This window comes from Salarias fasciatus, chromosome 7 (assembly GCF_902148845.1).
Source record: "Salarias fasciatus chromosome 7, fSalaFa1.1, whole genome shotgun sequence".
NCBI lineage: Eukaryota > Metazoa > Chordata > Actinopteri > Blenniiformes > Blenniidae > Salarias > Salarias fasciatus.
This window is the reverse complement of record NC_043751.1, coordinates 28,564,050-28,578,168: the sequence shown is the minus strand read 5'-3', so window position 1 is coordinate 28,578,168 and position 14,119 is coordinate 28,564,050. Positions and strand designations below refer to the sequence as shown.

The 14,119-nt window shown below is 45.5% G+C and overlaps 1 protein-coding gene across 2 annotated transcripts in view; it reads right to left on the bottom strand.

Moving 5' to 3' along the window:
* Positions 1 to 14,119, bottom strand: part of LOC115391315 (FYVE, RhoGEF and PH domain-containing protein 4-like) — a 46,456-nt gene that overhangs the window by 27,912 nt on the left and 4,425 nt on the right. The window contains exon 1 of one of the 2 annotated variants that reach the window (XM_030095482.1): positions 13,694 to 13,730. The exons of the other annotated variant lie outside the window; for it this stretch is intronic. Within the exon in view, the coding sequence (XP_029951342.1) occupies positions 13,694 to 13,715 (22 nt within the window). The 5' untranslated portion in view covers positions 13,716 to 13,730. Of the gene's footprint in view, positions 1 to 13,693; positions 13,731 to 14,119 lie in introns of those variants that run through there. 2 annotated transcript variants of the gene reach the window in all.

Sequence of the window (14,119 nt, the reverse complement as noted above, 5' to 3'; positions counted from 1 at the left end):
AGAAAACTTTTATCATGTCAAGTTCTACGTGACTGACCAAAAAAAAAAACAATCAAATCTGGAGCGATTAATGTCCCACGGTTATCTTTGTAAACTGCAGAATGCTGAGTGGGAATGAAAAGCCCGAGAGGCAGCAACTGAATGAACCGGAGCTTAACAGAGGTTCAATTATTTTAACACAATTTGAATGAAAATACTCCAGATAAATACTTCCATCTTGATCTGTCGTCACTGCTTCCCTGTTTATCTTCTTCTGTTGATACCAGAGTATTGAAGAAGCAGTAAACAAGAGAGATTCATTAATTCTAAACAGATTTGACTGAATGCATAATGGATGAAGTAAATAGACGCTGAACATAATGCCAATCAAACAGTGTGGGGAAAGACTTGCGTCTCAAACGGGATCATTGTGCTCGGCATGAATGAGGCCCTCTGACTGGAAGCATCGGAGCCCATGTTCTCAGCTCGGAGCTGGAATGCAAAGAAAACCCTGACAGCAAGCCAGCAGCCTCCAGTCTGTGCCTCAAGACCAATAATGCAAAAAAAAAAAAAAAACAGAAGCCAAAAACTATCACTGATGTGACACAAGCTTCCGTCTTTTGCTGACATGGCTTTTACTAAATGCAAAAAAATCTTTCTTCCTCATTTCTGAAACCAAAGTTGTCAACAAGCCTTCCTTCAAACAGCTCTGCGTATTTCTTGTGAAAGCTCGGTGTATTCAGGGAACGCATGCAGCACTTGATCTGCTGGAATAAAGTGAGTCAAACAGGATCAGTATTTCTTCTCACGATAGACTCTCTCCGCACAGCCGGGACGAAAAGACAAACGGCTGCCAGACACCGAAGGGGTGATGGATCTGCTGGGCAATGACACAGCGGTTTACATTAGACCAGGAACGAGGGGAGGGGGGTGGCGGATAAAGCCCCAAGGTGAGGGGCATGAATCCAGCTGCTGACGGAGCACTTCACACTGCGAGATACAGGTCAGAGGGACGTAAGTCACACACACACCGGCGCATACCTGAGGAGATGGAAAACAGGCCATGACAGGAATACACAAGGCTCCCAGCTCCTCGCCGTCTTCTTCACACATGAATTATTTTTCCCTGCGATACTGCTGATATGACAATCCTCTCACACTCAAAACAACACACACACACTCCTTTTCCGTCTTGTTTTTGCTCACATTTGATTTGGTTGTGGTCTCTGCAGCTGTGAGGAACGCTTTAATGTCTGTCGTTGTTTCTGGGTTCATCGTACATGAGCGTTAAAAAACAGGAGGCGGAGAATGACAGGTACAGAAAGTGTGATCTTAGGATTCCTGAAAGCCATAAAATTTGCATGTCTTCTCTCGCTGTCTGTCCCAGCAGCTTCCTACCTGAACGTTGAGCAGGACTGCAGCTCAGGGGGGTTTCATATGTGGATTGGTTACATCAGTGTGTGAAACACTCATGATTTCCTCTCACAAAAGCTCTCAAACGTGACACAGGACGCGCACGCCTTTTGAGAAATCAGACCCGTCAGTCTTGTTAATGCAACATCAAAGAACAGCTCTTCACGGAAACCTTTCATCACGACAGCCGTAGAGTGTTTCCCCCTGAAAGAAGCTCCATTCATTTTGACTATAGCTTTAAGATTTGTAGCAGGGACCCCTCTGAGCCTGAAGGAACCCCCTCCAAGCAGGATCACACACACACCCAGCAAGGAGCCTTGTCACCATGAGGACTGCTCAATGGCTGCCTCCATTGCTGCACAAGAAAATAGATCTGATAAACCTCCTGCTACCATCTGCCTGTTTGGGAAGCCAGGATTTGGGAGGAAGAGAAAGTACAGAAAATGTATTGATGCTGATTAACTCAATGCTTTCATCTGCAGATACAGCTAAAGCCAAAGGAGTTACAGTGGACAGAGAGACTGGGCTCAGCAGTTTTTATGTATAGCAATGCAAAAGCCACAATCATAGCAATTATATTCCCGTATAAAAGTATTTCATGGGCCTTTATTGATCGGCGATTGGTGGCTAGAAATCATCTGTCATTAAGAGACTGCATGACAGACGTCACATCATAGAGTGTTTGCATACAGCTCAGAGCAGCCCACCATATTTACACACACATGCACTGGACCACATGCAAGCAATATCTGGTACGCGCACGCACACACACACACACACACACACACACACACACACACACACACACACACACACACACACACACACACACACACACACACACACACACACACACACACACACACACACACACACACACACACACACACACACACACTCAGTCTTTTTTTTTTCCCACAGCTCAGTCTGGACAGCTGAGGCCGATTACGCCAATCATGGCAAACAGAGTTAACTAAAATCCACAGCCTTGTGAGCACAGACCCGTGTGTGTGTGTGGGTGTGTGTGTGTTTGTGGCAGATATCTCTAGACAGGCAGCAGCTGAGCGGCTCAGTCAACACCGCCTTAAAGAAAATTAATAGTCCCCTCCAGCCAATACAGCTCCTACTGCTTAGAGTACCCACAGCTCACACACACACACACACACACACACACACACACACACACACACACACACACACACACACACACACACACACACACATGGATTCAGCAACCGCCTGAGGAACATCCTGTGGCGAGATCTCGGGGTTGTCTTTTGTGATGTGAGCTCCTCCCTTTGTTAACCATCACCCTTGGTGGTCGATTCCTGTGTATGTGTGTGTGTGTGTGTGGGTGTGTGTGCAGAATAGCAAACGGTGTCTCTGAGCTCCCCAACCACACCACATTTTTGGCCATCGGCTCCGTTAACCCGACGCCCCGGCGTGGAGGCTGCATTGTGCATGCGCTGGATGCGGCGCGGCGACGCCGGCTGATGGGTTAACCGGTCTGGAAGCAGAGAGAAGCACTGACCTGCGGGGAGGCTGAGAGTGCAGCGAGGTGGAGTCCAGGCAAGAAATTGAAATCCACTGTCAGGCTGAAGTGAAAGGACCTCTCCCTCCTCTGTCTGTCCCGCTCTCTCTGCGCTCTGTCGCTCGCTCTGGCAGGTTCAGGCTTGTGTTAAACTGCTGCCTCGCTGCATTGGTTGCATCCTCCCTTCCTCCTCTCTCTCTCTCGCTCTCGCTCTCTCACTCACACACACACACACACATATATATACTTCAGCGGTCAGTGACAGACCGACTCACCCTTTAGCTCAAGCTCCTGCTGCTGGTCTTTCTTCTCTCAGCCCGTCCTCACTGCTTGGTCTTCCTCCCCAGAGCGAGAGAAAATCACATTCCAGCGGAGACGGGGCATATGGCGGAGGAGCGACACTCAGCCCCGGAGTAAAGCCCCCTCTGTGTGCGTGTGTGCGTGTGTGTGTGGCTGCGGATGTGTGTCGCATGGACAAGCGGTCCCATTGTTTTGGACGAGGGGAGGGCTGAGGGGAAGAAGCCAATGGCCGTACTCAGCCGCCGTCCCCCGCGGCTCGCTGGTGGCCGAGGCAGATATAGGTGCCGAGTGTGACACGCAGCGAACCTCCCCCCCAGCCAGGAGGAAAACAGGGTGTGGTGTGCCTGGTGACAGAGGAGAGGCGAAGCATCTGGACGGGGAGACGACAATGATCAACTGATGTCCGTGTTAGAAAGTGGACGCTTGGTTTTCTGCAGTTTTCAGTCCTGATCTGTCGCCACCAGAGGTTCCAGAAGCAGCGTGGCGTTTTCATCACAGCTCACTGCGACTGGCAAAATGCAAAAAGGTGGCGGGAAAAGGGGAAATGCAGGCCACCCACTCTTTTCACATGGTAGCCAAATCATGAGGAACACACTCCCATGACGAGACACATGGGGCACAGGTCTCACACACACACAAAACCCCACTCAATGTAAATATTTGTTTATGATTTTGATGGAAAGAAAAGGGAAAAAATGTTGAAAAGGCACCATGAATGCATATCTGAGTTGGCTTTAAAGCAATGACTATGTAAAAAAAAAAGTCTCTGGGATGGTGGAGATGTGCAAATTCAGGAAAAAACACACCTGAGTGTGTTCCAAAGGGGAGTTTCCCATTGATAAAGTGGGACGTTAATGAGAGGCAGGTCTGCCGTCTCTGAACTGAACGAGTAAAAGATGAGACAGACACGTTGTTATCCTGTCCTGCATCGATACATGCCAACAGTTCCTCCAGGAAACAAATAAATAACAAACCAGGACCTGAGCTGCTCCAGCGGAATGCACCTGAAGGGAACGACACCTCAGGAAAGCTGATGGAGACTGTGGAAGGGGTGAGCGTTTTACCTCCTCGGGAATCTGCTAACTATTGTTTTGGTGCAGTGCAGGTGTCGCTTTGATCGCTGCATCAGGCTTTTTTTCTTTTTCTGCTGCATCTCTTTGGGTTGTTGGCAGCAGGAGTCACACTGTGCTGGATTTCTGGTTCCGTCAGAAAATGATTTTAGGCGACACAACGATCAGCCATGATTGAATATATAGAGAATCATATTGTACAACCATCTTTAGGAGTGCCAAAGTTTCCCGGAGCTTTGAAGACAAACGCCATCAACAAGACAAACAAAAGAATTTCTTCTAAACATATTTCTGAAGTTTGATTACAATCGTTCCACAAACAAATGCCGCAGTTGCCCTGTAATTAGAGTTTTGTGCTCCAGAGACCGCCGCTGCTGCCAGCTCTGCTGTTCAGCGCTACAGACTGCAGAGCAGATATATTGTAGTGGTCGTCTGAGCTTTCAGTGTTGACTTGGTGCCAGAATTAACTTTCCTAAGCTGTCAAGCCCGTCGAAGAAAATGACCTGCAGGCACAGATGAGCGCTGCAGCGGCGTCAAAAACAACATCTGATGCACAGAATAAATGCAGACAGTCACGTCTTCAGTGCCAGGCTGACAATAATCTGCTCTGATGTCAAAGCATCTTCACTCTATTGTTTTTTTTTTTTTTTTTTATTATTGATAAGGGCAGTCATCGCAGTACTAACCAGTTTCCTTCTTTATGGTTCAGTAGAGCTCAGCTGATTTTACTGATGTCTGAGCCACATTTTAAAACTGCTGCTCTTGTTTTGCTTCAGTCAAGCTCTGGTGTTAATTTGCATGATTTGTGGGTAAATAATGGGTGAATGAGCTGGATAAATGAAGGGTTTATCTTCAAAGTACAAATAATCAGGAGCAGCCACATGATGCCCAGGTCTAGTATAGATTCATATATACTACCTTTTTCCTCCACCTAACTTGTATTTCTTCTTCAAATAAATCAGATCAAATCACAGATCAAAATCTTTTGCCTTGTTCTTTCAATTTCTCATTATCTAATATTTCACCACTCCTGCAAATCCAACAAGAAGCCAGTGATTCAACACAAGCTTTATGAGTTTGGCCTTCACAGCCACTGCCGGACATGCACAGCTTTTAAAATTACTTTGAGCAGCTCCACAAAATGACCTGTTCGCACTCATAATCTCTCTCTCTCACACACACACACACACACACCTTAAAGCACTCTGTGAGTCTGGCCAGACCTGATTATACTGCACGGTAATTATTCACAGGAAGGTCGAGAGAGCAATAACTGTAACCAGCAGCCACGGTCGGCAGCGAGCAGGGCTTCCTGCATGTCTCCGGGTGCGCCATGTGCAGGAAATCAGGATGCCACAGAAATACGTGTGCGCTCCTGGCTTGGCTGTTACCACAAACAGGTCAGCGCTGCAGCACCAGGGTCACGCAGCCTGCGGCCGAGCAGACATGCGAGCGGCGACTGATGCAGATTCAAGGGCAGGCCAGTCTGCGCTCGGTGGCTTGGAAGCCGTAAAACAGCATTAATAAGTAATGGATGCATGAAAATAAAGGCAGAAGAGTCGGAAAATGCTGCAACAAGGTGCAACTACAGTGTTAAGAATGTCTGTGCTCTGAGCATGCATGTCGAACACGGTTCTTCATTAAACCGCTTTACAAGTCAATTAAAACTGTAATCAGTTATTAGCCACAAATTGAAACCACCTATAATATTGATGCACATAAGAATCCTGAGATGATATGATCATAATCGAGAAGAGGGCTGAGGAGTGTTTTCATGTATGGAGGTAGAATAAAACACTTGAGTCCTCATAAGACCTCAGACCGAGCCAATCCAAAAGCCAGAAGTGCACTTTGCTTTACTGAAAATGATACCGCTATTAAGAAACCGTAAATGCTTCAGCTCTGCCAGAACGAGCTCATAATATGGTAATTTAGTCTCATCAAGCCTGTCTTCTCTTTCCCATTCAAATTATTTTCACATCCCAAAATGTTTATATAGCATAAAACTGGGGTTGGTTGAAGTAATTTTTGTCAATTTTTTCTCCATCTCCATTTGTCAACTGAAGGGCTTAATGGAGGTTAGATGAACAACAACCTAAAATTAGAACGAGCGCAGCATCCAACGCTCGCTCAGTGCTTCGGGGCCTGATTAAGCACTGCGGTTAATGTCCTAAGCACAAGTGACGCGCTCACACATTGAAACTTAGCACTACATTTACCCCGATGCTCCGTCCCCCTCAGCCTGCAGCCTAATTGGACGCTATCCTTTCATAAACTCTCAGAGTCTGTGAGAATCAGCAAAACAACGGCAATGCTCAGTCTCGTCTGGACAATTAGGGGGAAATATGCTAGAAGTATCATGAAAAGTGTTGGAATTAATGAGAAAATTAGCAGCTTCTGCCTCTCCTGGCACTGATTATCTGCGGAGAGAGGAGCAGCGTTTCACGAAGTAAAGCCTTTCATGGAAATGTCAGACGTCTAGAATATTTGAATAATTTGTTGGGGAAATTTGACCTCTGACGAACCCCACATTCATTGATTATTATCAGAGAGGTGGCCTGTTGTTTCCATGGTGACACCTAACATCGTCATTGTCTTTCAAACGGTGAGTAATGGGCCTATTTGAGCATTCAGCGTCCAACCTGGAGCGCGATGTGAGCAGGAATTACTGTCATGCAGGACCGAGCGTGTTCAAACGACAAGCCACAAATCCACGGATCTTAATTCCACCTTGTTCATGGAGAGTGTACACACACACACACACACACACACACACACAAGGAGAGGCTCGCCAGCGAGCGCAGGAACATCCCCACTAACTCAGAAACATACCGGCTCATTTGAGAAATGCCATCAAAGCGACACTGTGGGGCGGCGGATAAGCGCCTCCTTGCTGCTTTGCAACCACAGATCAATCTGTCGTCACAAACTGTGAATGTCAGCTTGAAAAATCCTCCGAGAATAGTTTTTTTTTTCCCTCTTCTCTTCACACACAAACACACGCCACAAGCTACCGATTCGAAGCTTCCTTTGTTGGCGACCCATTGAAATTCGGGAGTAATAAAATCTATAATGGAAGGTTTTTACTGCACGCAGAACTTCTGCCGGCAGCGTCAAAGACTCCTTAACAGCGACTATAAAAATCCTGCTTGGTGCGATTTCAGCAAAGAATATTAAAGTTCGGCTCAGGTTATCTGTTAGATTTTCAGAAAACTTTGACACAGACAGACTTTTTCCAGCTGTATTTGATCTCATCGCTGTTTTCCACATTCAGACTGTCGACATCTTTTATAGTCTGATGTAGAAAAAGGGGAGGAGGGCGTTCTATTTGGCCTTTTTCTTATATTTCCAAGCGTGAAACATAATTCATTATGTGCATAAATTCCCTTCTGTCTGATGCTCCGCCACCTCCCGCCCACTCCTCACACGCTGCCCACCTCACACTTTTTTCAGCCTCTTCACAGCTGCGGCCGGCATTTTCTTATCGCCGCCACATCTCCCCTGTCACATCCACCTACCTCTCCATTACTACACTCACTGTCTCTCTCTCTCTCTCTCTCTCTCTCTCTCTCCCTCTCTCACACCAGAGTCTATGTCTTTTTTTCTCTGCTTGGCCTCAGAAGAAAGGAGGAGGCAGGAGAGCAGCATGGCTCCAGGCCATTAGCCACCACAGCTCTATAAGCAGAGGACCGGGGGCCTCCCACACACACACACCATTAATTAAACCCACATCACTTTAGAATGCATGCACACATGCATGTTTACTGACACACACACACACACACACACTCTGCATTTGAGCCCCTTGTCGTTTTCATTGACCCGTTCCTCCTCCAGAGCTCACCACGCACATTATGAAGGTCAACGATGAACGATGTGCGTTGTCTGCACACGCTTACACACACACAAACACACACACACACACACGCGCATGTGTGTGTGAGAAAAACAAAAGCTACAAAGACACGTCAAACGAGGTAGACGGGCCAAGTCCCTGTGTGTGCAGCAGCAGGGCACATCTGTCACGACAGCATGACAGGCGACGGGTCGGCGTCTGCCCCCGCCTCGCAGCCCGGCCTGGATGGGTTCCCGCTATCAGCAGCCTGGCACACTCATCATCAGGCCTGCTGTCAGTCAGTGCCCAAAAACACAATAAAAAAAAAACAAAAAAACAAGGACCTGGTAAAGTGGAGCAGTGTGGATCACACTGAGAGATATTAAGTAAGTTTATCTAGGCAGCAAATTGATTAAATAATGAGTTCCCTGAGAGTGGGAAACACATTCCAGCCTTGAAGAAGCTCCTGTTATTCACCTTATCTCACTCATCTCTCCTCGCGGTAAACACACAGAATAAATCCCCCGATAATCCTCCCTGAATCGAGAAGAGGAGTTTAAAGGAATCAGTTGAAGCAATTAGTACGCCGTGATTTTCATGTTTGTTATCTCAACACTGACTGTGTGCCTTCAGACAACACATCCATACTTATTGACCTCACAGAGAGATCCGTGCTCGTTTCCAGTGCCTATTGTCGACGTGCTTCCCCGAACGCAGCAGGTACAGGTAAAACATTAAAGAGGAGTTCACCGAGTGCTCCAGAAAATCACATGTGGGCGAACAGGATTTGCCACGTTCCCCTCCACATCATGTAACGCTGCACAGATCAGGTCCGACCCACCCAGACATCCGAGGTTCCCTTCAGAGCACACACAATTCGTATGTGACAACACACACTCACACACACACACACACACACACACAAAAAGTGCATATGCACACAATAAAGTTAATGACGGCTGCATTTCAATTATCTGCCTCAGTTTCAGGCTCGTGTTGTTTTACGAGCCGGCTCGCACTCAAACTTTCTGGACTCATTAAAAGTAGATTCTGCTGTTATCAGTAACACCTGTGCTGTTTTTGAGATGAGACTGTCCCACAGGTTCAGCACAGTTCAGATGTTCGAGCCCACCATCACTGTTGAAAGAAAGCCCTCTAGTGGCCAACAGCAAAACTGCACCTGAAACCCCTGGATTTCAGAGCAGCTTGAGAGCATCCAGATGTTTACTCACTTTCACTGCTAAAGTTACTTATATGAACAGGTAAAACCAACAGGAAATGCTCCTGCTAAATTACCTTACTCTTAATTTCTCTTATATTGTTGATTCCTTATATTGCAGCTCACTCCAATCAAAAACATCACGTCGCATTTTGACAGCAAATTACTCACCTGAAAAATTTCAGGCACCAATAGAATCACATGTTTACTGGATCATATGTTTATAAGAGCTGGATTTGGGGAACAACTGTGGGGTAATTGGTAAGTTGTTTTAATGAGGCGGGTTCTTATATACATTGCAGCCATAGTTGCCTCATTATCAGCTGGAACAGGCGCAGAGGTTACAGAGTATACGTGAAGATTCGTCATGCTGAAGGTCAGCGGTGTGCGGCGGCTTTTCAGTCAGGAACAGCAGAAACAGAATCCACGCCACTGCTCAAAGTAAAAACGTTCGGAGCTGTAACACTAATGAACTGATTCAAGGCTGCACTCTTCAACACACACCAATCCCAAAGCCAAGCGGGTGCATTATTCCCAGAAATGCATTATGTTTGAACGTTGACTTGAAGTCACTCATGTAAGGCGACGTTTTACTTGGGCTTATTGTGTCGGAACTAAAGTTGCTGCCAAACGCGGCAGTGATGAAGCCCATGAAGGCACAACAGGCCGTGCAGACGCTGCACTGCCTCATTTAACACACTGAACTGCTTTAAGGCCCATAATCAAGCAGACATCAGGCAGAGCAGGCGTGGCCCGAGCGAGTGAATCCAGGATCAACAGTGAGAAATTCCCTCTTAATTATTTCCCTTCAGATCACACGGCTGAAAATAAAAGCTGCCTCATTACATTTTGGCTTACCACAAACAACTATACAATTAGAGACACCGACTAGCAAACGGAATGTGTGGCACGCCGAGCAGGAAGAGGAGAATGATTTGCATTAATAATCACGAATGCAGAAGAGCATACCTTCCAGGAACTGGCATTCATGACTCATTACGTCTGGATGTGTCCAGCTGAAAAACACAGGACAAGTGGCTCCTGTTCACCTGTCAGAATATAAACCTACAGCTGGAATAACGCAGGACTGTTCGCTCGAGGTGCATCAAAGTGACGGTTTGTGTCAAAAACATTCTGAGCATCGCTTTATGACTCCAGCGAGCCGGAGAACCAACAGGGAAATAAAAAAGTCAGACAACGGGAGAAGAACTGGAGGTCTGTGAGTGATAAAGAATGAATGCCAGGAACAGGTTAACAACCACGCTCACAAGACGGCAACAGACTGCATAACTAAATTTAGATCGTCTCGGTTATAACCTCCACATGACGACCCGATACTGGTTTTCCCCGAGACGCAGATTTCAACCCTCAACTCAGAACACAGCGTCTCAGTAAAGACGATTACATCTCTGTTTGGCTCACACGATCAAGAAAAAATGAGGAAGAAATTCTTAAAAAATAATGGGCAACCTGCAATGGTGTTGATACAACGCAGACTATAAAGGAAAATGGTAGAAATATCAGGTTTATAGGAACATAATCCAAATAGAGAAATAACAGGTGCATCCTCTTGGGGGTTTGAACGCTTCTGGCTAATTTGCATGCATTTCCCATTAAGTATCGTATATATTTAAATTGTGGGCATGGGTGGAAGATTTAGTCTGCCGTTGCATTTAGGAAATGTTGTATTAATTTTTTTTTTTTTATTCATAAAAATATTCAACCAAATGACACACCAAACAATGCAGATCATCATCATTATACTGATGTGGAACCATTTAAAATGGGAATAATCAGCTTTTCCAGTGGGAGAAGATTTTCTGCCAACGAACAATGCCACAAGAAAGAAAGAGGGATAAACCCACAGGGGAGATCAATTCTCGACAAAAAGTCTAAACACTATACAAACACTTAACACTAACAAACACACACAACAGGACGGGGCTGTAATGTGATTTATCTCTCCAAGCCTTTTGAGTGCAAGTGAAAATAAAAGAGCTTGGCTTCAAACGAAACTATCGTCACATTTATTTAACAAAGCTATCAACCGGGACCGTAATCATTAACACACACTCATACACACAGATTATGTGATCATGCCTTGTGGGGACATTTCCTTGGTTTACAATCATTTCCTGAAGATCTGAAAGATTCCAAAGTCAAACTGAACTTGTATAACCGGGACTTATGTCCTGCAGCTTATCACAGCATTGAACTACATTTTACTTCACCTTATCACAACATCAAACTTTAATCTCATCCTTGTTTCATTTGTGTGGATGACATGCAGAAATAGTTTCTCTTTCACTTAATTTTGTCTTAATAAAAGGGATTTTTCATATTTAAAGTCACAAACATCAACCTGTAGATGTGATTCTCCAGAATTTCAATCAGAAAAAATCCTTAAAAAAACTATTATTTTAGTAATGAAATATAACTTGACATAACATGTTTAGGTAAAATCTAAAAAAGAAAAGAAAAAAAAAACATTACATTACATCCTCATCATCTCATCTTTAATAATTCAAGTCCCAAAAAAATTAAGTATATTTCGGCGGTCGTCAAGTCCAAAAATCCAAAACCTCATAAGTCAAAATTTCCTCATCTTAATGTCAAAAATGTTGAACACAGATCGGTAAGTTGCTATTCTGAGCTCCACAGAGTATTTCTGTTGTTATAAATGGCATGGAATCCTCAATTTTATAGGCCTAAAACTCTATGAACTGGGGATGCACACTATATCAGTGTTTATTTCAGTATCAGCTGACATTGATCATTTTTTAAACATATCGGTATTGGTCTGATTAGTAAAACTGATACCAACAGCTGAAATTTATTTGGGTTACTTTAAGTTGGGGAATGTGGAAAAAGAATTTACAGTTCAGTCCTGGTTCTGATATTTTGCATTTCGTTAAAGTAAAAAAATTAAAAAAAACATGGAGTCCAGCTATAGGTTAATGCTGTGATGCCGACAGGTTGTGTTTCTACGGCGTCTCCCACGTAGAAACAATGAGCGTGGTGAAAGCCGCCCGGCCTGCTGCTGTTCCCAGCCCGTTCCTTCCTGCCAGAGAGAATGAAAGCAGAAAGCCTCACACTGTTTCCTCTGGCGGAACCAGAGTGACTCAACCCAAACTCAGCAACAGGATCCCGAGGAAGCCGAGCGGGGCAGCGGAGTTTCAACACACAGACACACACACACACTCATTTCCAGTGCTCAACAGCGGGGTGATGGGCCGTCGGGGACGCTTGCCAAGAGGACCGAGTGGTTGGACGAGGGTCTTAAGAGGGGGAAGCGGTTCCCAGGCCTCTGAGAACAAAACGGCCTCTTTTTTTCCACCGTGGCGGCTTTAAATGCCCCCTCACTCACTGCTGCTGCTCCACAGCGGCAGGCCGGTCCGCATGGAGACCGGCGCGGCCGCCCCGTTAATCAGCCGCTGGACACGACAAGCAAAACACTCAGCATGCAGACACTCATGTCCCCGAACCACCGGCTGCCAACAAAGCCCTCATGAAATGAAGAATTACAGCTGTAACTGCAGAGAGGACGCAGCTTTTAAGGTAATTTGTTTTGCACGGCACTGATGTTTTCACTGAGGACATGGTCAGAGGGAGCAGGTCTGCAGGGCAGAGCAAAGGCACGATCACATTAGCAACCGGATCCCCACGCCTGCAGAAACCAGAGATAAGCTCCAAAACAGCTGGATGCCAGTCAAACGGCGATAACACACCAGCAGGAAATGAATCATGGCCGGAGTGGGGTGGAAAAAAGTGAGTCACAGGTGGTTTTGGGATGAAGATGGGCAAAGAAACTTTTAAAAGAGGGGTGTCAAACATAAGGCCTGTGGACCAAAAGAGGCTTTTTTTCCCCCTTCAAACAAGTTTCTGAAGAGTAGCAGACACAACACAACACAACAAAACACTACACAGCACAACACTGAGACCTGAGTTGAGGTATCAGCATGAAAGATGGCTCCCTCTTTGTAAACAAACCAGTCTCACAGTCATGCTGTCAGGGTGAATTTGTGAAAACATGCGTAAGGCAGCAGCTTCAGGAGACGTTTTTTGGAAAATTTCACCATACTTTGCACCAAAAGGTTTTATTAAAATTGCCTTTATGTTGACACTGTAGTCATTTTTCTTGGTAATTGCTAGATTTGAGGAAAACATCAACTTTTTCATCATGTATACTTTGAGGCACAACAGGGAAACACTTTAGTTTCAATTTAGATGTTATTAAATCGCACTATTTCACCAGTCCAGTGTTTGACACCCCCGCTTTAAAAACTCGACTCATCCTGATGACAGGTGTATTTTTCTACGTATATCCAAATGAATCCAGATCTTACCATAACAGCAGAGCAGACACATCTTTGAGTTTTTACCTTTCCGACTCCAAAACCAGTACTTGCGGCGCCGTTTCATTATCAGTCCACTTTCTTTAATTTGGAAAAAAAAAAATCAAAAATAAATAAAGACAAAGAATCTTTTGCCGAATGTATCTAGATCATGCTGATCCTCTCTAGTGTTATCCGGCCTGCGCGGAGCACCTACCCGAGGAAACAAGTCTCACATGGGACCTCTGCTGACCCCTGGAGAAGGAGTCCATGCTGCGTCCCAGAACGCCGCAGTCTCAAGCCGTGTGTGGAAATCCAAAAATACACCTTTGTTTAGAACTTTCTCTCCTTCCTTCCTCTTCCTGTGGACACCGAGAGGCAGAGGAGACCTCCTGACAGGACGCTGACCTTCGCCGTCCTGCTCAGCTGAAGACAGAC